This window comes from Salvia miltiorrhiza, unplaced genomic scaffold (genome assembly GCF_028751815.1).
Source record: "Salvia miltiorrhiza cultivar Shanhuang (shh) unplaced genomic scaffold, IMPLAD_Smil_shh original_scaffold_468, whole genome shotgun sequence".
NCBI lineage: Eukaryota > Viridiplantae > Streptophyta > Magnoliopsida > Lamiales > Lamiaceae > Salvia > Salvia miltiorrhiza.
Genome location: NW_026651556.1, coordinates 234,038 through 256,869, shown reverse-complemented (window position 1 = coordinate 256,869; position 22,832 = coordinate 234,038). Strand labels below are relative to the sequence as shown.

Here is a 22,832-nt window from a genome sequence, read left to right as displayed (position 1 = left end):
GCCAAAACGGCGCCTGCCGAGTTGATCGCCAATTTTTCTGTCTCATTTTCATGCTTCGCTCTGGAGAAACGGTGAGCGCCGTTTTTAGGGGTTTTTTAAGCACAAAAACGGCGATTCACTCGGCGGTCGCCGAGTCAGGCGATTTTGCGAGTTTTTCCATTTTTTAGAGTTCTTCTGGGTTTCAAACTCTGTATTTTACAATGACACTTTATATAGGTCTTCTTTTGACCTATTTAGGGTTCCCAACTTTAGTTTTTCAGTTTCATAGCTTTAGATTGTTATTGTTTTCCAGTTTTAGAGCTTGGATTGGATTTCTGCGAAGATTGAAGATTCCAGTTTTATTTAATTCAGTTTTTACAATTGCGTTCTTTTTAATTATGTTTCTGTTTTATTTCATTATGTCTGACTAGGTTTTTAATCTGATTCTAGGGTTTGTAAATAGTTAATTAAATTCATGTGATTAATTTGTTAATACCTATTTGTCTTCCAGTTTATGATTCATAATTCCTGGTGCTTGAATTCTTGTGAATTATCTGGCCAATAGTTTGCATGTTTAGCTATTCAGTTTGAGACCTAGCGGAGATAACTATTTAGCGGATTCAAGGATGTATGTTATGATCTTAACCTTGAGACCTAGCAGAGATAGGTGGATCATAGAGAGCTATTCTTATGTGCTTTTGGGAGTTAGTAGATTTTCTTGAAACCTATCGAAGATGGAAAATTTACTAATTTACGATCGTTACTGCTCTAACGAGAGTAATTGATTAATTAAGTGGTCTCTCATCATAACTGAATTAAACTGGTTAATATGATTAATACATTGATTATGTGGATTTAGTTAATGAATTTACTACCCTAGGATCAGTCGTTTTCATTATTTGAATTTTTCCTCTCGAATTTTATTTGCTGCTATTTGAATTTAGCTTTAGTTAAATCTTCTTCATATTATGTTTGTCTGTCTATTGTGATAGTTTGTTTAGGGAGTAGCTAGGGTTATTGCAGTTATCAGTTCCTGTGGAGACGATACTCTATTTACTATTTGTTACTACAATTGCGTTGTGTGAGTTGCGATTTTGTTGCTAATAAAAATAGTGATCAATGAGCGAGCAATCGGCACCACTGGTTTGGAAGACTTCCACATTGGTATGGAGATGAACCATTCGACAGAGATGGTGGAAAGGAAAGCAATCATTGTTCGCCTAGATCTGAGGGTGGCGCGATTTGAGGGTGATTTCAGGCGGTGGTCGGAGGGTGGTGGTTGTTTTCAGGCGGCTAGTTTGAGGGTGGTGGTTGTTGGCTACGGTGGTGGTGGTGCTCTTAAATCTGAAAATTAAGGGGCTGCCGGCGTCGGCGTCGCCGTCTCCCTGTCCTCTGCTCAATGTTTTTTCAAGAATTTGGTTTGATTTTTTGGTGAAAATTGGATTGATTTTTTGGAATAGAAAATGGTTTGAATTGATTTTTTGGTTTGACAGCCAATTTCTTGGTTTGGATGTTGACAGTCGTCGCCGGAGCTGACAACACCAACACCGGTGCCGGCGCTGGCTTGAAAAATGGAACAGAAACACTTGGAAGAAAAATATGGACCACAATTAATTAATTCTTTATTTTTGATGGACGATACTTAATTAAAACATAACAATCTTTTTCTTAATCTCCGTGCCGAAAAGAATGTAGACGACTTTAATGGGACAGAGGGAGTAGTAAAGTACCGTTAGGATTTCGTATTTATTAATTTTTTTTGTGGTAAGGATTTCATGTGTTCTAGAGTGTGAACACATTACAAGAGAAATTTTAAAAAAGTACATAGTAATTCGTCCTAAACATAAAAAACATATAAGTACTTGTAAGCAATATAGTGAAGAAAAAAGATGTAAATACATATATATTGGTATGTATTGATAGGGCCAGGATCAGATAGATCGTGATACTGTATTTCATGCATTTTTTATATACAATGCATTATTATATAGTGGTAATTGCCTGTAAATTCCTAACGTTTACACGGAATTGGTTTTTGCACATTTTTTTATTTTTCTACTTTTAAATACCTAACCTTTCATTTTTGTCTCGAATTTATCCGGTAATCGATTTTTTCTCATGCCGGCGCCGGAATTGACATTGTGGCAGCCGGAATTGATGATGTGGCAGCCGGAATTGACACTTAAATATATTTTTTACATGTGGCATAAAAAAAATAAAAAAAAAAAAACCAAAAAAAAATTCCAAATCATCATCTTCCCCAACCTAATTCACCTCTCCCCCTTCTTCCCCCTTTCCCCCACCCGCTGCCGCCGTCGCCACCGCCATTCACCACCACCCGCTCCACTGGATCTCGCTCCAGCCGCCCCCTCCCCCTCCCCAGATCTCGCCGGTATTCTCCTCCCCCTCCCCAAATCTCGTCGATCTCCCCTCTCTGAAATTTCGGCGACAGCAGCGGCGAAGCCGCCGCCATCGTCTCTCCCTCAAACCTCAACAGACGGGCAACAGTCAACAGAGGCACCTCCCTCCACACCAGCACAACTCCCTCTCCGCCGGCCGCCTTCTCCTCCCCCTCCCCAAATCTCGTCGACCTCCCCTCTGAAATTTCGGCGACAGCAGCGGCGAAGCCGCCGCCATCGTCTCTCCCTCAAACCTCAACAGACGGGCAACAGTCAACAAAGGCACCTCCGCCTCCGCCTCTCTCCCTCCACACCAGCACAACTCCCTCTCCGACGGCCGCCTTCTCCTCCCCTTCCCCAAATCTCGTCGACCTCCCATCTGAAATTTCGGCGACAGCAGCGGCGAAGCCTCCGCCATCGTCTCTCCCTCAAACCTCAACAGACGGGCAACAGTCAACAGAGGCACCTCCGCCTCCGCCTCTCTCCCTCCACACCAGCACAACTCCCTCTCCGCCGGCCGCCTTCTCCTCCCCAAATCTCGTCGACCTCCCATCTGAAATTTCGGCGACAGCAGCGGCGAAGCCGCCGCCATCGTCTCTCCCTCAAACCTCAACAGACGGGCAACAGTCAACAGAGGCACCTCCGCCTCCGCCTCTCTCCCTCCACACCAGCACAACTCCCTCTCCGCCGGCCGCCTTCTCCTCCCCCTCCCTAAATCTCGTCGACCTCCCCTCTCTGAAATTTCGGCGACAGCAGCGGCGAAACCGCCGCCATCGTCTCTCCCTCAAACCTCAATAGACGGGCAACAGGGTGGGGGAAGGGGAGGTGGCGGTGGTGGAGGTGGCAGGGAGCGGCGCCGGGTGGGGGAAGGGGGAGTTAGGGTTTGGGGTGGGGGAAAGGGGGAAAACACGATGGGGGGAGAATTTTCCTTTTCTTTTTCTTTTTCTTTTTAATTTTTTTCCATATGTCACAAAAGTGCCACCATGTTAATTTCCGGCTGCCACAGTGTCAATTCCGGCGCCGGCATGAGAAAAAACCGGTCACCGGATAAATTCGAGACAAAAACGAAAGGTTAGGTATTTAAAAGTAGAAAAATAAAAAAAGGTGCAAAAACCAATTCCGTGTAAACGTTAGGAATTTACAGGCAATTACCCCTATTATATATATAATCATGCATTTTTTTTATGCTGATTAATATTTTTTAAGTTGATCTGCATTCTTTTGAAACTCACCGATTCTCAACATTGATTTTTAGTCATACTGACTAATGAGGTTGGTCTAATGGTTTCTGTGAACAAATATTCATGGAAACATTTACTTCAAACTTTTTTATAGTCAGATATATATATTCCCTATTAAAAAAAAGAGATATATATATTCCATATGTATATGCATGTATGAATTCAACAGAAAAGATAGGTCGTCCATGTAGGTCAATATTCTAACCTCATGCTAAATGAGACTCAAAATGGAATTTATATTACATATGATGATCATACTTTAGAATTCCATATTCTGATAAATCAGTCAAAGAAGACCTCAAAATAATTGATATTCTCTATTTACCAGTGAAACGATATTCTGCATCCACTCTCACAACCTTGTAATTTTCAGAAACTAGCAATTAAATTGGATCCTGACAATGTTAACTTTCAAGAAAATAAAGTTAATAAACCAACCAACTTAATACTTAATTTCTACAAGGAATGGAATTGCATCTGATATTATGAATCATTTTGGTGTAGCACAGTACACTTGAGAATGGACATAAGGAACTTACCCTATTTGGCATGCGCTCTCAATCGCTGCACGATATATATGATGTGCCCGTCTTCATCCCTAACATCCCTAAAGCTCAATCTCACATAGACGCACCAAGCAGTATCCATCAAGAAAATGAGCCATATATCGTGTCGTCTAACAAGGGGCAAAACAGGCATTTGCAAAGTGTTGCTCCATAAAGTTTCAACAACTCCATTTGTGCATAACAAAGCTCTTCACCTCCCAAAACTTTAACAAGCACAGGGAGCAAAGAAGCAAACAGAGATAGAATTAGTTACATGTCAAATGTTTCAAAGATTGTAACTCGAAATAAGCACAAAGTTCAACCAATGAGTATCCAAAACTAGAAAGCACTGATAAGACAGATAATTATTTTGTAGTACATCTAGTATTGTCGAACGAGCCACCACTTCTTTAAGTGTGACATTAGTTGAATATTTTCTTATTACTCGGCTACAAACATAACTGTTGATTCGTGCTAGATCATACCTTCAAGTTTAATGTTTTTGCATATCTGTGCAATATATATTGTTCAAAGAAGAAATGAGGGAACAAGCATATTATCCTATCTTGATCTCCAATTGACTGGCACCATTCAAATAAGAATTATCTAGTCATGCAAAAATGGTTACAAACATTTGTTTACGCATAATATAATTTCTGGAAGTAAATGTCTTATCCGTACAAGCAGGTGCAAAACATCATTATAGACACAATTACAATGTTTCCAGTATGCATGCAGCCAATGAGCAGTAAGGATTAAAGAAAGAATAATAAGGCTGCTTTCTGATCGAAGGATTCGAAGATAAATTTGAAATCCACAAACAAATCCATCAATGGTTTGTTGGACTATGTTCTCCTTCTAGAATCGATTTTATGTCCATGACTCAAGTTGAACTAATTTTGGAGCAGTCCTGGTAAAAGTATATTTACTTTATATTCCTTTCCCAATCCTCCCCTCATATCAAATCCTTCAACAACGATGCAACCATATAGTTTCCTACATTTTGCATTTTACAGGAATCTAAGAACTATTCCGTTACCTATTATACTTGTGAGAAATAAAAAAACAAGCGCAGTGTTTCTCTTGAATATAAATTCACCTTGATGAATTAGTTCCTAAAATACAAAATTTCCAAGCAAATGTTAAAATGAAATAGATTTATAGCATCAAAAAACTAAGTTCGCATAAGCGGCATATGCCACCAAAAAACTAAGGAAAACATTGCAGAGCATAATGCATTAATACGAAAATTTTGGTCTATGTCAAAAGTAGCCTACACAAAAAAAAAAAAAAAACCATGTTTGGAAGAGAAAATTCATCAAAAGCAGAATTACCTTCTAACTGGAGCAGCAGATCACCAACCCTCCAAATATGTTAATCGTGCAAATGCTTTGACATCATACTAACAGAATTTTCCTGCAGTAGCCAGTGAGAACAAAATCATAATAGATAAGCTTATAGAAAAGCATAAAGAAGTTTTCTGATACAAATATTACATTTTGCAAGCTATCCCGTAGTTGAGAACATCCTTCCAGGGACAGGGGCCTGAAGCTAAACTGACCCTGCAACTGCAAATATAGTTTCAAGAGTTGGTGCTGATACATAAGAACGCATTATGTTTCTCCAACGACTTATATCCGTTCAATCATATACCAGAGCATGCAGATTCTGTTGGGTAGCATGATGGCTGACACGTGCTGAAAAATTACCCTAGATTGGAAAAGGGAAAAAAAAAAAAAAAAAGAAGGTTAAGGTTTACTCAAAAGGAGCTGTGCTTCCCATAGAAATACATCTGAATGCCAAGGATATTAACCAAACAACTTATAGTAATAGATACTTAAGGTCATAATGATTCAATCATTGTACCAGAACACCTTGCATAAGCGATTGGTCATTGTAGTAGCAATCTTGCAGAGACGATAGTGAACTCAAGTGTCCCTGTCAACATAACGGCCATTTAGATACTAGTACAAGAATCTACATACTAATATGAAAAAGCAGAAACCAGATCTATAGTACCGGTCCGCCATGCTCTGCACCACTGTAACCATTGACTATGGGATTTCTTAACTCAGGTTCCTGCAGTTTTAAGGTTCACTATGGTTCCTTGAAGTTAGGAAAAGAAAAGGGAAAGTAGGAGATTGGTTTTGAAGATATAGATCCAACATACCACCCCTTGAAAATCCTGCTGAGAAATGTAAGAATCATGAAGTCTATGTGATTGTCGGTTCAGCTGCTCCTACAAAAATGGTGTAGTGTTGCATAAACGTATAGTAGCCTGCATGGTCTCAACACACATGTACAAATTAGGATCTCAAAAATAGAACAAACCACGTCCTGGCTGCTTTCTTCCATCCCAGTAGACAACACTGTTTCAGGCTCAGCTCGTACCTAGCAATGAAATGATCGACATTATGACAGGAACTCACTAGCCAAAATTTTGCATTAAACATGCCACAGTGCCTGCAGAAAACCATGACAAAATTTAACCTTCCGTTTCTTTGGAACTTTTGTCTTTGATGCCTTTGCAATGCTTTTGTCTTTATTCTGTCCAACGTCTAAAAGACCATGAGCAGCAGTCTTGGTGGTCTCCAGGATGCTCTTTGCAGAATAGTTCAAGCGCGCACAATGCTCCATTGCTTCTTCTAGAGCATGATATGCAACTTTATAAGCTTCTTCTGATATTGAACCTTCCTCGCCTACTTTAATAGAAAGTTTACAAATATCATTAAGGCGCTGAACCCTAAAATTTGTACTGGCTGATGCTTGAGGTATATCTATAATCTTTGCAGCTCGTGTCCATCGCTTCAGTATATAGTTTGACGGAATAGTGGAAATGCTTGATAGTTGGAGAACTGATAAGGAGTGTCTGCAGAGAAATCCGCTATATTCAAACAAACGGCACAAACAATAGATGCCATATATTCCTTTACTCCAGGAGACAGTGAAGCTCTGTTTCCTTTCAAGATCATAAACCCTATAAACAATGGTTTCCTCATCTTCACCTTCTTTTTCAGGAGTGCATGAAAGTGTTCCTGAAACTTCAGCTTGAAACTTTTTGAATATATCATTTGTGTAAAGTTTAGACATTTGCTTCTCAAAAGGTGAATGAGAAATCAATATTGGTCCACTGCTGCGAGTTTCAACCTCTGCCTTAACTTCTTGTTCACAACACTCACGCAAAAATAATTTGTATTGATCAATGAATTCGTGAAATCTAGTTTCCTTTTGCAGGTACTTGTCAAAGAAAGACACTACACTTTGTGATCTCTCAACTGTACAAAATCCACCAAGAAAAACCTCTCTCATATAAGTAGGAACCCATTTTCTGCGATCATCATACAATAATTGCACCCACTTATCATCTCCAAGATCAAATTGCTTGACCATTTTGTGCCATCTCTTATCAAATTCTTCGGTAGTCCGGGATCTATATGTGCATTTCTTGAATTTCATCAAAAGAAGTTCGGATTTGTCAAATTTCCCACTTAGATTTTGACCAACTTCAGTGAAGACGTGCCAAGGGCAAAAGCAATGGGAAGCATTAGGGAAAACATCATGTGCAGCTTCTATAAATGACCTGTCGTTATCAGTGATGACCACTTTCGGACTATGTGCAGCAACTGCTCTAAGCCAAGTGCGCATCAACCAAGTAAAGCTAGACTTCGTTTCATCTCCAATCAAGGCACATCCAAGCAAAATGAACTGAAAATGATTGTTCACCCCGACAATAGGTACAAAAGGAATTCTATACTTTGTTCTGATGTAATGAGCATCAAAGAAGATCACATCACTGAAAGATGCATAATCATGCCTACCTTTCTGATCAACCCAAAACACATTTCTCATACGTGCTTCAGCATCAAAATCTATCACATAGTAAAACCCCGGAGCCTCAGCTTGCATATGCATGAAATAATCTAGCAACAACTCTACATCACTCTCGTCTAAAACCAGCTGCAGCCCTTTCCTGTGGCAGGCAGCATCGGCCTCCTTATTCTTTCTTCCCCTTATAGTGTTAAAGAAATCGTTAGGCATAAATTCGTGATTATGCCCCTCCACAAAATTGTACACAAACCACTTCCCCTCTGACCTTTTCTTGATATGCATGCTAGCTTTGCAGTCTGTCTTGGCACACGGCCTTTGACTAATACTCGTGCTGGACTGAGGCCTGCTCCCAAACCTAGAACACGCGATCTTTATATCAATAAACTTGCCAGATTTTTTGGACCTGCGACTAGCTTTTATCGTGATGCCAAATCCAACTGACCGAGCATACTCCCTATAGAAAGAATAGGCCGCTTCCTTCGTCTCGAATTCCATACCATTTTGAGGCATGTAACTCTCTACCCTACCTCTATTATCACTCAAGACTTTCAAATTCACTCCATCTTCATCTCCCATAATTTCATTATCAGCCACAATTTCTTCATTACCAATACCACCATCATTATTTCTTATGTCCAACGATGGCAATTCTAAATCAATCTCCATAGGCAAACATCTAATCAGAACTATATCACAAACATTTTCCTCGAAAAAGTACCTGGTATAACTGGATTAAACAAAATTCACTAACTTCTGCCATATTGGGGTTTCGCCAAAATTCAAGAAATCCATCTTTGCTTATCCCGCTTCCGAACCAAAGCAGGAAACCTTTTCATTGTATAGGCCAAGTAAAAAAGGAACATTCTTGGAGGCAATCAAGCAATATAGAACCAAAATCAAACTGCATTTACGTAAATAATTTCCGTCACCAATAAGGGACCCAAAAAAAAGGGGGGAAAAAAGGAAAAGCATAATATTGTACTTACATTTCTCACTGTCGCTTGCAGTAGCGAAGCTGAGGAGACCCAGTCTTCGCTCATAGTCATAGTCATCGAGATGAAGGTTTTACGGTTTCTTGTATTTTGACCTCGATATTTTGCACTAATTGCGTTTGAGCCCTAATTACTTTGGCAGTAGAACTCAGGCATCCACTTCGTCTACACTTGGGAGTCGATGACCGATTCATAATACTAATTTTTTTGTAGCTAATCGAAAATATAGAATTTTTAATTTGATATTTAACTGATATTTTTATACTTTAATCATTGTTATATAGATTCAATTAATTTAAATAAGTCACGCAAGTTCTTCAGTCCTCTTCGATCATACAAAGAAATGTTTGACTAAAGTTGACGTTAATGAATCCATTTCGAGGAATGGTTTCTAGAAAAATACAAGGTGGATTTTACTTGAGATAAACAAAAATTACCATTAAGTTAAGAATAGAAATATAACTATATGGTTAGTTTCTTCCAGACATAAGTAAATTTGAGCTCAAATGAACAGTTTTGTTTTTGTATTTTGTTTTTTTGGTTTAAAAGGAACTCCTGGACTATATAAAATTGATCAAATTGACATTTCATTATCGGTTGGCGTAGCCGCGTAGACATCCATCTATTTTTGGCAAACAACGTAACGATATCATACAATATATGCATGAGTGGAAAGTTGATTATATAACTAATGTATACCATGATGTCATAAGTTGGGTTAAATGGATGAAAAATCTCGACTTGGATTCGTATGAGATTTCAGACACTACCATGATAGCTTTCTAATCATACCCACATTGTAATATGTCATCACCCAAATTCATCAATACAATTTGTGAACGTTTAATCAACAGAAATCCATGAAATGATCAAACAAACAAGTTTTTTGTAACATGCGAGATTTCATTGCAAAGATATTTAGTCATCACTCAACAAAACTACAAAACAAACCTTTTTCATTATGTTTGTTGGGGATTCATTTGGTGGATGCAAAATTTTCATGCTCAGACTAGTTTTGCCCAAGCTAAAATCCTGAATGTCTCGACTGATGATACACACTGAAATGCTGTTATACAAAGAAAAGCCTCAGGTTTTCAAAATTATGGCTCGATTGATGATATCTGCACCAAAAAGGCAAAAACCAGATATATTCTTGTGATATAAAAACAGGCAATGTAGTAAAACTTGATATCTGTGATAATGACGATGCAAATGGTTTTATACCAGATGACAAGAAATTACCCGGCACTCAATATTAAGATCCAATCCGTGACCTAAACTTGCAAATACCACGGCGATCCTCTGCAAAAGAATCCCGAATGGATTCTACCATCAAACAGACGGCTGCCACTTGACCCAATTCATCATCCTTCTCCTGAGAAGGGGGGAAAACCGTTTAGGAGGAAAATCGTCATTGGATTAAATCCAGCAGGTGGACAAATAAGCAAAGAGCTCGAGAAATACCAATTCGACAAGCCGGTCTTCAATGCTATGAGAACTTCCTTCACTAGGCATAAATATTTTGCGATAAGCTGCTCTCAGGCTCTTTATCTGGGATATATCAGGTCAAATTTTCATGGTCATACTCGATGATAAAACATAGGAAATCAGTATCGAGTGCACAAAAACTTAGTTGGATTTTCTCGTAAAGTCCTAAAGATCAGATAAAAACTGATTCTGGATCCGACAATTTCAGGGAACAGTAGTTAGAAAGGAGGAAGATGAAGATCTATAAAATTTAATTCACTTAATGGAAATCACATTAGAGAATAACTAAACTATCACATGCAATAAGTGCATTATGAACTGACCGAAAACCAACCTCCCCAACTGAAAACCCACGGCGCCTTAGGCCTTCGAGATTTAATCCACGCAGCTCAGCTCGTTCACCAGAGACCATTGTGTATTTGGGTACATCTTGAGAAACCTTCAAGGTACGTCAAAGAGATCAAATAAAAATGAGGTGTGAGCAAACAATCATATATCATCAAACACCATCAGTTCTGGCATGGCATGTATTCAATGGAAGCCAATTAAACAATCGGAATTTTCAAACGTTCTAAGTTTCAGCTCTCCAAAACCACTGCCAAAATATAGTTATAAAAATAATGTGTCATAAGCAACCACTGTACAAAGAGAAATGTCAAGTGCTATTATCATAAGCTCTTTTTTAAAGAGCTTATGAGCTCAGCCACACACCCTCTTAGTCAAGACAAGAAGATAAGAGAACTGCACATCAACAAGGAAGTTCATTTTATTGCATGCTTCACTGCTCATTAAAAAGAAAATTATCACTACAATCAAGAATATTCTGAGCATAAGTCCTTACCACTGACCCACCACCAATGAAAGAAAAAGAACCAATATGACAAAACTGATGTATAACGGTGGCCCCTGCTGTGTGAGTATAATTCTGCAATTTAACAAATTTTACAACCTTGTCATTACAACAACGAAATAATAGAATCTAAGAATCCAAGTGAGAGGTGTAGAACTAGAGCTCCACCTCCACATTTACATGGCCTGCCAACAGAGTGTTATTTGCGAAAATGTTATGGTTACCCATTTTGCAGTCATGTGCAATGTGACAAGATCCCATTATGAGATTGTTAGAGCCGATGATCTGTTGATGAAAGTATTGTGAGGTATATGATATTTGACTAATGATACACTTCAGGTACCAAAGCAATGTAAAATAATGAGCAAAAAATCATGTTACTTACTGTTCTTTCATCTGGGCGTGAGGATCTATGGATAGATACATATTCTCTGATCTCATTGTTGTCCCCAATCTCAAGGAAACATTCATTCCCTGGCTAAATAAATGATTTAATTTTGACTATGCATATTTGATATAAAATTAGTATCTTCACTATATTCCACAGTGAAAGGATATACAACTATCTACTTTTTTTTTATCAATTCCAGTCCCAGTTCTATTTAAGCATTTCTCAGTAAAATAGCTGATACTAAATCAACGAGTTCTTTAGGAATCATAAAAATACAGAGCATGCTGAAATTGCTACCACGCCATCAAGCATGTCACATTTCTTTGCAGTTCCAAAATCAACATTAACAATTATTTACACTTATCAAAGTGTGAGAGCCAGAGTTTTGACACTATCAAGTACCTTTTTTTTATTCCTTTTCCTTATAGCTATGCTTGGCTGCAAAGAGAAATGTCATGGTTTTGCAACGTACCTTATATTTCAAATCTTGACATTTAGTGCCTACCACAACATGATGCCCAATTAAATTGTTATTTCCAATAACAGTACTACCAGGAAGATCATCACCAACTACAGCGCCCCTATAGACACATTAGGCAGATTTTCAGCTTTAAAGACAAATTCAAACCAGTCTTATATGTGAGATACAAATATCTTACATCATCAAAGTGCAGCCATCCCCTATCTTTGTATGTCCACAGACATGGCTCCCCGGGTATAACTGACAACCATTCCCTAACTTCGCAGAAGGTCCAACTGTGCAAAAAGGACCAACAGAAACACCCTGCATTTAGATGAGACTTCATCAATATACAATATCTTAGAATTCAGAAAATGAGCTTAACAGTACAGAATAGGCACATTACGAGTGGTAAACTAAATCCATACTGGTTCAGTATACTCAGAAGTTATATACCAGCACTTGACACACAATATTTTTCAAAAATTAGTTAATCTTTTTTAATAGCACAATAACTTCAATAGTAGAAAATGAGTGTCTCAATGTCGAAACCTATAATATGACCAAACTAGTTAACAGTATTTAGCATAGTACCGCACACCAAACGGCTGGTGCTTTTCCCTGACTTAGAGTCGTGTCTCTGGTAAAGCACACTCTTCTCTGGGTCTAAGTCTCTACTATTACAACTAAAAAAGAAAAGAATAATACAGAGAGAAGGAAATATTACCCAGAGCCCAGAGGAACCAAATCACGCCTCGTTTAATCAACAGATGGGACTTCAAACTCCTCTTTTAACTGTCCATCTTCCCCTACATCATTCTATAATCTCTCCTCCTAATACCCATTGTAGCTTTCTATGTTTAGCAGCCGGCCTATAAGTGGACAAGTCTTTCGAGCGTCAACCCATCTTTTCTTCCTCTTTCAAGGATATATAGGGGCTGGGTTGAGTCTCAGAGGTCACCAAAAGAGTTGATGCTTAGATTATGCTATTACAAATCCATATTTGTAGTGGCATGTGAGCATGACATAACTTTACTTGAGAAACAGCACTTCCTCCTCCCCATTTACCTTCTATAACTTGAAGCTTGTTATGCAGAGATGCTTAGCAGTTAAATGTACGTAATGAGTCATAGATGCTTAATAGCTAACCCATCTCTTGGAAACATCAAAACATCAATATGCAATTAACCAAATTCAGTCATTAGGAATCACACCAGACACTACAAGCAAAAAACTCAACCTCTGTTGCAACTGCCAATGGTAAGATCCACTCACTAAAACAGGTATAGAGGGCCTTAATATCAGTTCAATAGTTAAAAATATTAAATAAGTCATTTGGCCAAATCAATTACTACAAGCCAACTTCATAAATAAAAAAATCATGACCCATATCTTCTCTTGATTTTTCTCTTTTTGATAGGATAAATACTGATGGCTGGCAACCGAGCTATTTTGATTGAATTTCATTCACATGCTTATCTAAGTTGCTGAAATCGTCCCTAAAGTTAGTATCTCAATATCAGATGTCCTCTGTTTCAAACTCATCGGCACAAGGAAGACTAGCCTTATCAATGGCTTTTTGAGGAACTGTTTGCCAATAATCCCCTTGCAGAGAAAAGCTCCACGATTTTATTTCCAATTACCTAATTCCTCAGAGAAGGTCTGTTGTAAAACCTGATCGATTCTTCGACAACTCAGTTTATTACAAAGATTTGCAAGCTTCATCTTGCGCACAAGTAATAAAGTTATCTCATTTTCATTTATTGACTCAATTTGCAGCGGGTATTGCAGCCGAGAATTATATTCACATTAATTTCACAACACATGTTACAATAAAGAGCTTGGCTACAATCCTTTATCAGTACTGGGAAATTCATGTCAATACCTGACCTAATATGGCATCCGGATGAACAACGGCAGATGGATGAATAAAACTAGACTTGCCCCCTGTTTCCATACAACTCATTTTCTCCTCCTCCTTAACATCTGTTAACGAAATAGCACCACCATTGATAGGTGTATGAGATACATATACATTTATGTAAGCATGTCTATTATATGTATGTTACATAAATGCAAGAGAAAAGGAGAGGTGTAAGCAATACAGGGGAGTGAAGTGGAGAAGCATCGGAGGTGGAGTCGTTGAACTGCAAAGGAGAATGGCCTTCGAATTCCGAGAAGCAAAAGCATCGTTACCAAAACTTGGGGATTTTGCGGCATTCATAGGTTTAATAGTTGAAGAATAGCAGAATTTATGAACTCGCGTCGCCTTTGCATCGTTGGGAGTAGCTCCAGAATCAAAAGAAAGGCGAGTCAAAGTTGTACTGGAGAAGAAAATTCGATTTTGGTAAAAACCAAATTACAAACTTAACCTTTTTTTTCAAAGAACGCATGCAACACAATAGTAATAAGAAACAATAGGGCCGGATGGCCCTATTGGTAATTGAAACTTAAATTTTGTCCATAAAATTTAAAACATCAATATTTGGCATCTTTTATGTGCTCTACCTAATTTACCCTTTAACCCAATAGATCCAACAAGTTTCTTTGACCCGGATCCAGATTTAGAGATTAACCCATGCATTGTCTACCCCCAGACCCCCGACCCCACCCACCCCCAAGCCAAAAAAAAAAAAAAAATTTTACTTCCCCTGCTTGTCTACCCCCAGACCCCGACCCCACCCCCCCCCCCCCCACCACCCACCCCCAAGCCAAAAAAAAAAAAAAAAATTTACTTCCTCTGCCTAGTCTACCCCCAGACCCCAGACCCCCGACCCCACCCACCCCCACCCACCCCCCCACCCCCCCCCACCACCCACCCCCAAGCCAAAAAAAAATTTTTTTTTTACTTCCCCTGCCTTGTCTACCCCCAGACCCCCGACCCCACCCACCCCCCACCCACCCACCCACCCCCCCACCACCCACCCCCAAGCCAAAAAATTTTTTTTTTTTTTTTACTTCCCTTGCCTTGTCTACCCCCAGACCCCCGACCCCACCCACCCACCCCCCACCACCCACCCCCAAGCCAAATTTTTTTTTTTTTTTACTTCCTATGCCTTGTCTACCCCCAGACCCCCGACCCCACCCACCCCCAAGCCAAAATTTTTTTTTTTTTTACTTCCCCTGCCTTGTCTACCCCCCAGACCCCCAACCCCACCCACCCACCCACCCACCCACCCATCCCCCACCACCCACCCCATGCCAATAATTTTTTTTTTTTACTCCCACTGCCCTGCCTACCCCCTGACCCCCGACCCTACCCCCCCACCCACCCCCAAGCCAAAAGGAACTTTTTAAACACTTCCCCTAGGGTTTAGATATTCCATTTAGGGTTTAGATTATCCATTTAGGGTTTTGATGTTCCATTTAGGGTTTTGATTATCCATTTAGTGTTTAAATGTTCCATTTAGGGTTTAGATGATGCTGTTGTTTCTATATTTGTTCTGCATGTTTGGCACTTATGGCACTATTAGTGTCATAAGTGCTAAAAAGACCATTTTACTTTATTTTATTTTGGATTTTCGTTGGCACTTATGGCACTATTAGTGCCATAAGTGCCATAAAATAAAATAATAAAGTAAAAATTTTTGGCTTGGGGGTGGGTGGGGTCGGGGGTCTGGGGGGTAGACAGGACAGGGGGAGTAAAAAAAAATTTCGTTGGCACTTATGGCACTAATAGTGCCATAAGTGCCATAAAATAAAATAATAAAGTAAAAGTTTTTGGCTTGGGGGTGGGTGGGGTCGGGGGTCTGGGGGGTAGACAGGGCAGGGGGAGTAAAAAAAATTTCGTTGGCACTATTAGTGCCATAAGTGCCATAAAATAAAATAATAAAGTAAAAGTTTTTGGCTTGGGGGTGGGTGGGGTCTGGGGGGTAGACAGGGCAGGGGGAGTAAAAAAAAAATTTCGTTGGCACTTATGGCACTTATAGTGCCATAAGTGCCTAACCCGACCCGCGTACCTGATCCTACCCGGCACGCGACCCGCGCTCCTGACCCTACCCAGTCCGCCCAATTAAGAGCAAAAACGTCCCAAAGCTATAAAAATGGCCAAAATTTGTGTTTTTTCAATGTGTGGCCATAAATTGTGTTTTATGCTTCATTTTGGCTACTTCAAAATTTTACTCATAGTAATAATATGAGCCGTTCAATTTATTTATTCTCGTTTAATACACGGTATGGGATAAATTCTCATAAATTTAATTGAAATATCTTTTAGTCCTTATTATAAATATCTTATTATTTATTAATATAAAAATTAAAAAATGTGTAATTAATAGATAAAGTGAGTTGATGAAGAAAAATAAAATAAAATTTGTAAAAATAGGTATAGAGAGAGAAGGTGATGGATCCATTAATTAATTAATTTCTTAATTATTTGCTAAAAAAATGAGACATTTGCAGTGAGACATCCTATTATGAAATATGAAAAATTTGTAATGGAACGAACTATATATCATGTTTGGTAAAATACATTAAAAAATCTGTAAAATATAATATGGTGTTGAATATGATGTATTAATATTATATAAAGTTAATAATAATATTGTGTGATTAATTTATAAAGGACTGTATGTTTCGTATTACTTTTTACAAAACAAAATATTAGGATGTCATTGATATATTATACACCTCAATCACCACCAAACGAGTCTTAAATGTACTAGGCTTATCCTTAATTCTCACTTTATTAGGTATTCTCCTTCGATCATTTATAAAGAAAGCGGTTAGTATAAATTATACTTATCGTATAAAATAAATTGATTATGAAATGTTATTTATTTTTATTTTATTAAATACTATTTTTTAGTTTCACATTCTTTACCATTACTATTTTTAAAGGATTTATTAAATACATTAACTTTTTCATTAAATAATGTGTGGGTTATAGAAAGAAAAATATGGACGGTGAATAGAATCACAACAAAAAATGTATTCTAGTTAATAGTGTTTTTATAAATAATTATTGGATCAAGAATGGAACCACAAGTATCACATACAATTCGGTCCTTGTTAATAGTGTTTTTATAAATTTTTCTCATTTCAAAAGCTGTAGGGCACACGTATAGATGTTCAAATTTTTCGAAACACAAATTAAACTTATATCGAATAACATTTGAGAAATCAGAAATGAATCCAAGTGAAAATAAATATACATTTGATCGTGCCCACACGACTCCGACGACCACGCCAGCCCACCTAAACTCCTTTCAAACAAACAAACAAATTAAAAAACAAAAAAAAGAAAGAAAGAGAAAAACTGGTTCCTGTTCATCATCGCATCATCATCTTGAGATTGATGAGAAGAGATAGTGGTGAGAAAAATGACGTCGAAAAACAAACAGAAATTGGTGATGAGGAAAATGTGCCCGAATTTCGAGCGGGAGGACACGCTGGAGACGGTGCTGGAGGTGCCGATCCCGGAGGAGATGTTCGCGACGCTGGGCAGCAACGGGGCGCAGCGGTGGCAGGCCATGGCCGCCTGGATGAAGGCCCAGACGGCGGACAAGTGGTCGTCGCCGCTCATCGTGGGGCGCTACAACGAGATGAGCTTCATCCTCAGCATCGTGGGCTGCCCCATCCTCCCCTTCCAGATCCAGGTCGACCGCTCCATCGAGCGCGCCGTCAAGCACGCTTCCATTGTCAGTCGTCTTCTTTCTTCTTCTTCTTCTAATGATGATGTAGTCTTGTAGCTAATTAATGTGATGGGTGCATGCAGGAGGCGTCGACTGCCAAGTACATCGTGCAGCAGTACATAGCGGCGATGGGCGGGCAGGCGGCGCTGAACGCCCTGAGCAGCATGTGCGTGGTGGGGCAGGTGAAGATCAGCGCGTCGGAGTTCCACCAGGGCGACGAGTCCGTCAAGACCAAGAGCAACGAGCAGGCCGGCGGCTTCGTCCTCTGGCAGAAGAATCCCGACAAGTGGTGCCTCGAGATGCTCATCTCCGGCTCCAAGGTCATCTCCGGCAGCAACGGCGCCCTCTCCTGGCGCCAGTCCTCCAACCAGCACAGGCCCATCTCCAAGGGCCCGCCCCGCCTCCTCCGCCGCTTCCTCCAGGGCCTCGACCCCCGCGCCGCCGCCAATCTCTTCATCGACGCCGTCTGCATCGGCGAGAAGATCATCAACGACGAGGATTGCTTCATTCTCAAGATCGACACCAACCAGACCACGCTGGAGGCGCAGAGCGGGCCCAGGCACGAGATCATCCACCACACCATCTGGGGCTACTTCAGCCAGCGATCGGGCCTCCTCGTTAAGCTCGAGGATTCCCGGCTGCTCTCTGTCAAGACCTGCAAGGAAGACGGAGACGTTTTCTGGGAAACCAGCACTGAGTCTGTCATCGAGGAATACAAGCTCGTCGAAGGCGTCAACATCGCCCACGGCGGCAAGACCTTCTTCACCGTTTTCAGATACGGGGAGGAGTCTGCAAACCACAAACGAGAGATGCAGGAGACGTGGAAGCTTGAAGAGGTGGATTTCAACGTCTACGGATTGAAACCACAATTCTTTATGCCTCCCACCGAATTTAAACCAAAAGGGAAGGCTTAAGCTAAGGAGAATACAATCACACGCTTTTGTAGATTAATCCATTAGACGTGCTTGTAAGTAGTAGCACTATTTTTGTTACATCATATACCCGTTCTTTTATTCTTTTTTTGAAAAAGCAATTAGATTATAGCGATTCTTGAATGCTCATAAATTAACGTTGCATGTTGCATTCTAAAGCTCCATACAGCTTTGGCCTTGTCGAACCAGATAAAATTTCCTTCTTTACTAGCAATGGATTACAAAAATGATTAGTATATTATCATTTTTATTTGTCCAATTTTACATTTTCCTAAAGAATTAATGGATCATTGTTCCCGTCCGTAAAAATTGTGAGATATCTAAATTGGTGTCTTCCATTACAACATACAAAAAGTATCTTATCCATGAGTCATTTTCTTTGGTTGAAAAGCAAATACATGCATCAACACTGGATTTTACAAGAATTTAATTCTAAACCTTAGTCAAATGACACCTTCGTTTGGTCCGGTTCAGTTCAAACATTTACATATTCACTTTTTTTTTTTTTTTTTGACTTGGGGGAGTTGGGGAGGGGAAGCAATGGGGTTTGAACCCGGGACCTCACTATTCACACACAGGAGGTCGCACCGCTTGGTGTCCACTTAGGGACTTTACATATTCACTTTATTACTCTTTTTTATACAAATAATAAAATTTCTTGCTTTCTAGGTTAGTACTGAGGGAATTTGTACAAAATCTCAATACACATTCTTTATAGCAATGGAAACTCAATAAATACCCTTTAATCATTGATCATGCAACATTAGAGACGACGTAATAAATAAACAAAATGTACGAAAGGCTTTTTATATGACAAATAACTAAGGATAGTGCAAGATCACTAAACATGTAGACAGTAAACTTAACAAATATATGGGCTAAAATGATCTGTAATTTTGTACTATGTAGTATGTACAATCAACAGCTTGTTGTGAGGTAAATGAGCAATGCGGCTTCACACCCCCTCTCATTTATTCCAACTCATACCATAATCAAATCAAATATAACAGAAACAAACAATGAGGGCTCATTACTAAGATATGCAGTTACCTTGTAACAGTCCTCTCAGCCATCTATCAAGCTAATCATCCTAAATATTACTGGTTGGAATCATATTATATAGTCTGACCACTCAGACATAAACGATGTATGATCCATCGACTCCCCAGGGATCTCCTCGTGCTTCGTTGGCTGTTCCTTGCCACCAACTAATCGGGCTGGATTACCCACCGCTGTTGTTCTTGGCGGCACATCTATCAACACCACTGACCCTGCGCCAATCTTTGCCCCCTCCCCGATTTTCACATTCCCTAGTATAGTCGCCCCAGCACCAATCAGGACTCCATCGCCAATCTTAGGGTGTCGGTCCCCACTCGACTTGCCAGTTCCTCCTAATGTTACATGGTGGAGGATGGAAACATTGTTTCCAATTACAGCAGTCTCGCCTACTACAACTCCCGTTGCATGATCAAATAGGATGCCTTTTCCAACTTTTGCACCCGGGTGGATATCAACAGCAAAGACATCTGAAATTCGAGCTTGAAGTGCAAGTGCTAGAGGCTTTCGAGATTGAGTCCATAGCTTGTGAGCCACTCGGTGAGCCTGAATGCACAAATATAACCACTTCAGATAAGTTATTTGAGCACATCTTCAGAAAAGCTCATGGATCTAATGTTTACAGAATTATCTAATACAAATTATAACCAACTCCCCTAATTCATATAATCCATCATTGGAAAGTATTTCGTCATTCAAGTTTGCCATCCCCAGTTATTCATTCAAATTCTTCCATGATACTTTCAGTAATCAAATTTAAAAAACTCATGACAAAATGGTCAAATAATAAAATAGTATATCAAACTCATGCAACACATGATTACATACACAGAACTCTATCCACAGAGCAGACGCGAGCATACTAATACACTGTTTATATGATACTTCAAAGTGTTGTCCATAATTATACATGCATATATATATTCCAAAGTTCCAAACATTCATAGGAGTGAACAATGATGGACACAATTTGGTTTAAACCGTAAATCAAACCTGTCCAAACTGTATTTATGTGGTTTAGTTTGGTTTATGGTTTGAAAAAGATGGCTTGGTTTAAATTTTTTAAACCAATCAATTTGCTTCCAATAACAGCATAATATACTAATTATCTAAATGTCCAAAAGGTGTTCAAAAAGATCTATTGAAGGTCAGAGTCAATTACTAGAAAGCCCAACGAAATAAACTTGAGAGATGAATAGAATGCCTATGGAGAAAGTAGAAGATCAAACAACGTGTTTTCGTCCAGCATATTGACCCAAGTGCCAAGCTACACGACACCCAAGTTCATTTCTCTTCCAAATTGTTGTCCAAGAGGGTTTCCAAAGAGAAGAAAGCTCAGAATCAATTACTACAAGGGCAAAAGCATAGACTAGAAAGATATTACATGCAAAGAACAAGAAAAATTGGATGATCAAACCGTTCAAATCTTACTCAAACACAGAAACAGAGTACAATCAAGCAGATTTCTTTCAAATTTCAGATATTATGCAAAAGGAAGGATTTCACATCGTCCACAGTAATAGCAAGCAGAGTGACTCTTTGCTCGATACTGAGGGATGAAATCCTAATACTACCACTTCTCTAAGGAAACATGCATCAGAACTAATGGAAACCATCATAACTAGTGTAGCAGGCTAGCAGCACTAGAACGCCACTGAACAAGGTCTTAAAGGACCAAAGGCGAACACTGAAGTACAGTACGGGCTCATGAAAATCATGAGATCAGAACATATATTTTGGACACCTTCAGCAATTCAATATTTCTCAACTGCAAGGCCTACAGACTGAAACTTCAAACTAAATGCCCTGATTACCATCGACTTTTATATTTAGTTTTATCAGGTACAAATCACAATGAGAATCGCAAAGATCACCAATTCAGTGAAAACTCAACCAACACACATCACATATTGGAAAATCATTACCCACAAGCACTCATTGAAATATCTCCACCTTTGCAAAGGCCTCATCGACTATTATCCACTTAGCTAACAGGATAAGCTTCAAATAAATTAGGGGAAGGAAAAAAAAAAAAGAGCAAAAATTAGACATTAATGCATTGCAAAAGCACCACAAATTATCCAGTAACTAACCAAGACCAAACTTTCAAATCTCACAACTCAATATCTTTAAGCAAAGAAATCAAGTAAGGCGATTCCTATCAGCTGGAAGTTGCTATTGACAACCAATTTAGGGCCAGACAAACAATCAAACAGGTTAAGTGCTTATGTAGAAAGTATCGATACCTGGCAAGCGAGGAATCCCTTGTAATTGAGAAGGCAGTGAGAGAAGGAAATACAGGCGGGGTCACGGAAGCGGGCGGCACGGAGGTCGGCGACGGTGGCGGAGCGGAGGGAGGAGTCGGTGGAGAAGATGTTGAGGAAGAGGTCATAGAGAAGCGTGGAGAGCAGAGTAGAGGAGCAGAGCTTGTTGCCCAAGTGGAAGGAGAGAGAGCGCTCCAAGGAGGAGTGAGAGAGGATTGTGGAGTAGAGATAGCTGGCCAGAGCCGGCTCGGCTTCGGCGTCTATACGAGCCTCGGCTTTGATATGTCCCCACAGCCATTCCTCCTCTCCCTCCGAACCCGGAGGCATCGGCGGCGGTGAGGGGTGGCAGATTTCCCCAGCAGGCATTGCCACGGCGTCGTTTTGGGGTTGTGTTTTAGGGTTCGCCGTTGAAAATGTCGGGAAATAATGTGGTATTGTGATTGGATATTGAAATTAATCGGTTAAAGAGAAAAGGATAGGTCGTCATTTTTCTTAAGGATTCTCACATAACAAGTAATTTTGTTTTTTTGAAGCGACAATTATTAATTTTGTTTGTCCCTTTCAATTTTCACACGAATTTAAGAATTTTATATTAATATGCTTTAAAAAGTAAAATTATAGTTGTATAAATTTTTCATTTCGTATCCATGTATGTTCATTCAAACGAAAAAAGGATTCATAATTTCAAAAAATAAATAACTATGTGACGAGGATGGTATTTAAACCTCCGTATTTTCAAGATGAAGGTAGTCCAACTACCGGAATTAATGAACA

The 22,832-nt window shown here is 39.5% G+C and overlaps 4 protein-coding genes across 14 annotated transcripts; 1 reads left to right on the top strand and 3 right to left on the bottom strand.

Moving 5' to 3' along the window:
• Nucleotides 1–3,835: 3,835 nt before the first annotated feature.
• Nucleotides 3,836–9,598, bottom strand: LOC131004889 (protein FAR1-RELATED SEQUENCE 2-like). Of its 7 annotated transcripts, none has more exons than XR_009095138.1 (11): nt 8,979–9,598; nt 6,655–8,893; nt 6,496–6,555; nt 6,335–6,403; nt 6,184–6,243; nt 6,031–6,102; nt 5,818–5,874; nt 5,661–5,732; nt 5,499–5,580; nt 4,159–4,388; nt 3,836–3,978 (listed from the first exon to the last, which is right to left on the bottom strand). XR_009095138.1 is itself a non-coding variant. In XM_057931646.1 (10 exons), exons 2-9 carry the CDS (start codon nt 8,656–8,658, stop codon nt 5,539–5,541), a joined length of 2,436 nt encoding a protein of 811 aa, XP_057787629.1. In that variant the 5' UTR covers nt 8,659–8,893; nt 8,979–9,598; the 3' UTR covers nt 4,029–4,388; nt 5,499–5,538. The 7 variants fall into 7 exon arrangements, 2 of the variants coding, with proteins under 2 accessions (XP_057787629.1, XP_057787630.1); XR_009095139.1 differs by having other exon boundaries at nt 3,958–4,027; XR_009095140.1 differs by having other exon boundaries at nt 3,958–4,027; nt 6,335–6,397.
• A 143-nt stretch (nt 9,599–9,741) lies between these two features.
• LOC131004891 (probable acyl-[acyl-carrier-protein]--UDP-N-acetylglucosamine O-acyltransferase, mitochondrial) lies at nt 9,742–14,542 on the bottom strand. Of its 5 annotated transcripts, none has more exons than XM_057931650.1 (11): nt 14,279–14,542; nt 14,059–14,159; nt 12,373–12,497; nt 12,186–12,294; nt 11,708–11,800; nt 11,491–11,607; nt 11,314–11,397; nt 10,807–10,911; nt 10,449–10,535; nt 10,227–10,359; nt 9,742–10,105 (listed from the first exon to the last, which is right to left on the bottom strand). In XM_057931650.1, the coding sequence occupies exons 1-10, from the start codon at nt 14,391–14,393 to the stop codon at nt 10,240–10,242; spliced, it is 1,056 nt and encodes a 351-aa protein (XP_057787633.1). In that variant the 5' UTR covers nt 14,394–14,542; the 3' UTR covers nt 9,742–10,105; nt 10,227–10,239. The 5 variants fall into 5 exon arrangements, 4 of the variants coding, with proteins under 4 accessions (XP_057787633.1, XP_057787634.1, XP_057787635.1 ...); XM_057931651.1 differs by having other exon boundaries at nt 14,064–14,159; nt 14,279–14,512; XM_057931648.1 differs by having other exon boundaries at nt 9,924–10,105; nt 10,209–10,359; nt 14,279–14,517.
• A 2,982-nt stretch (nt 14,543–17,524) lies between these two features.
• On the top strand, nt 17,525–18,948 carry LOC131004888 (uncharacterized). The gene is made up of 2 exons (XM_057931645.1): nt 17,525–17,812; nt 17,890–18,948. Exons 1-2 carry the CDS (start codon nt 17,525–17,527, stop codon nt 18,718–18,720), a joined length of 1,119 nt encoding a protein of 372 aa, XP_057787628.1. The 3' UTR covers nt 18,721–18,948.
• A 664-nt stretch (nt 18,949–19,612) lies between these two features.
• Nucleotides 19,613–22,626, bottom strand: LOC131004887 (serine acetyltransferase 5-like). Its single transcript, XM_057931644.1, has 2 exons — nt 22,041–22,626; nt 19,613–20,340 (listed from the first exon to the last, which is right to left on the bottom strand). Exons 1-2 carry the CDS (start codon nt 22,422–22,424, stop codon nt 19,849–19,851), a joined length of 876 nt encoding a protein of 291 aa, XP_057787627.1. The 5' UTR covers nt 22,425–22,626; the 3' UTR covers nt 19,613–19,848.
• Nucleotides 22,627–22,832: the final 206 nt, after the last annotated feature.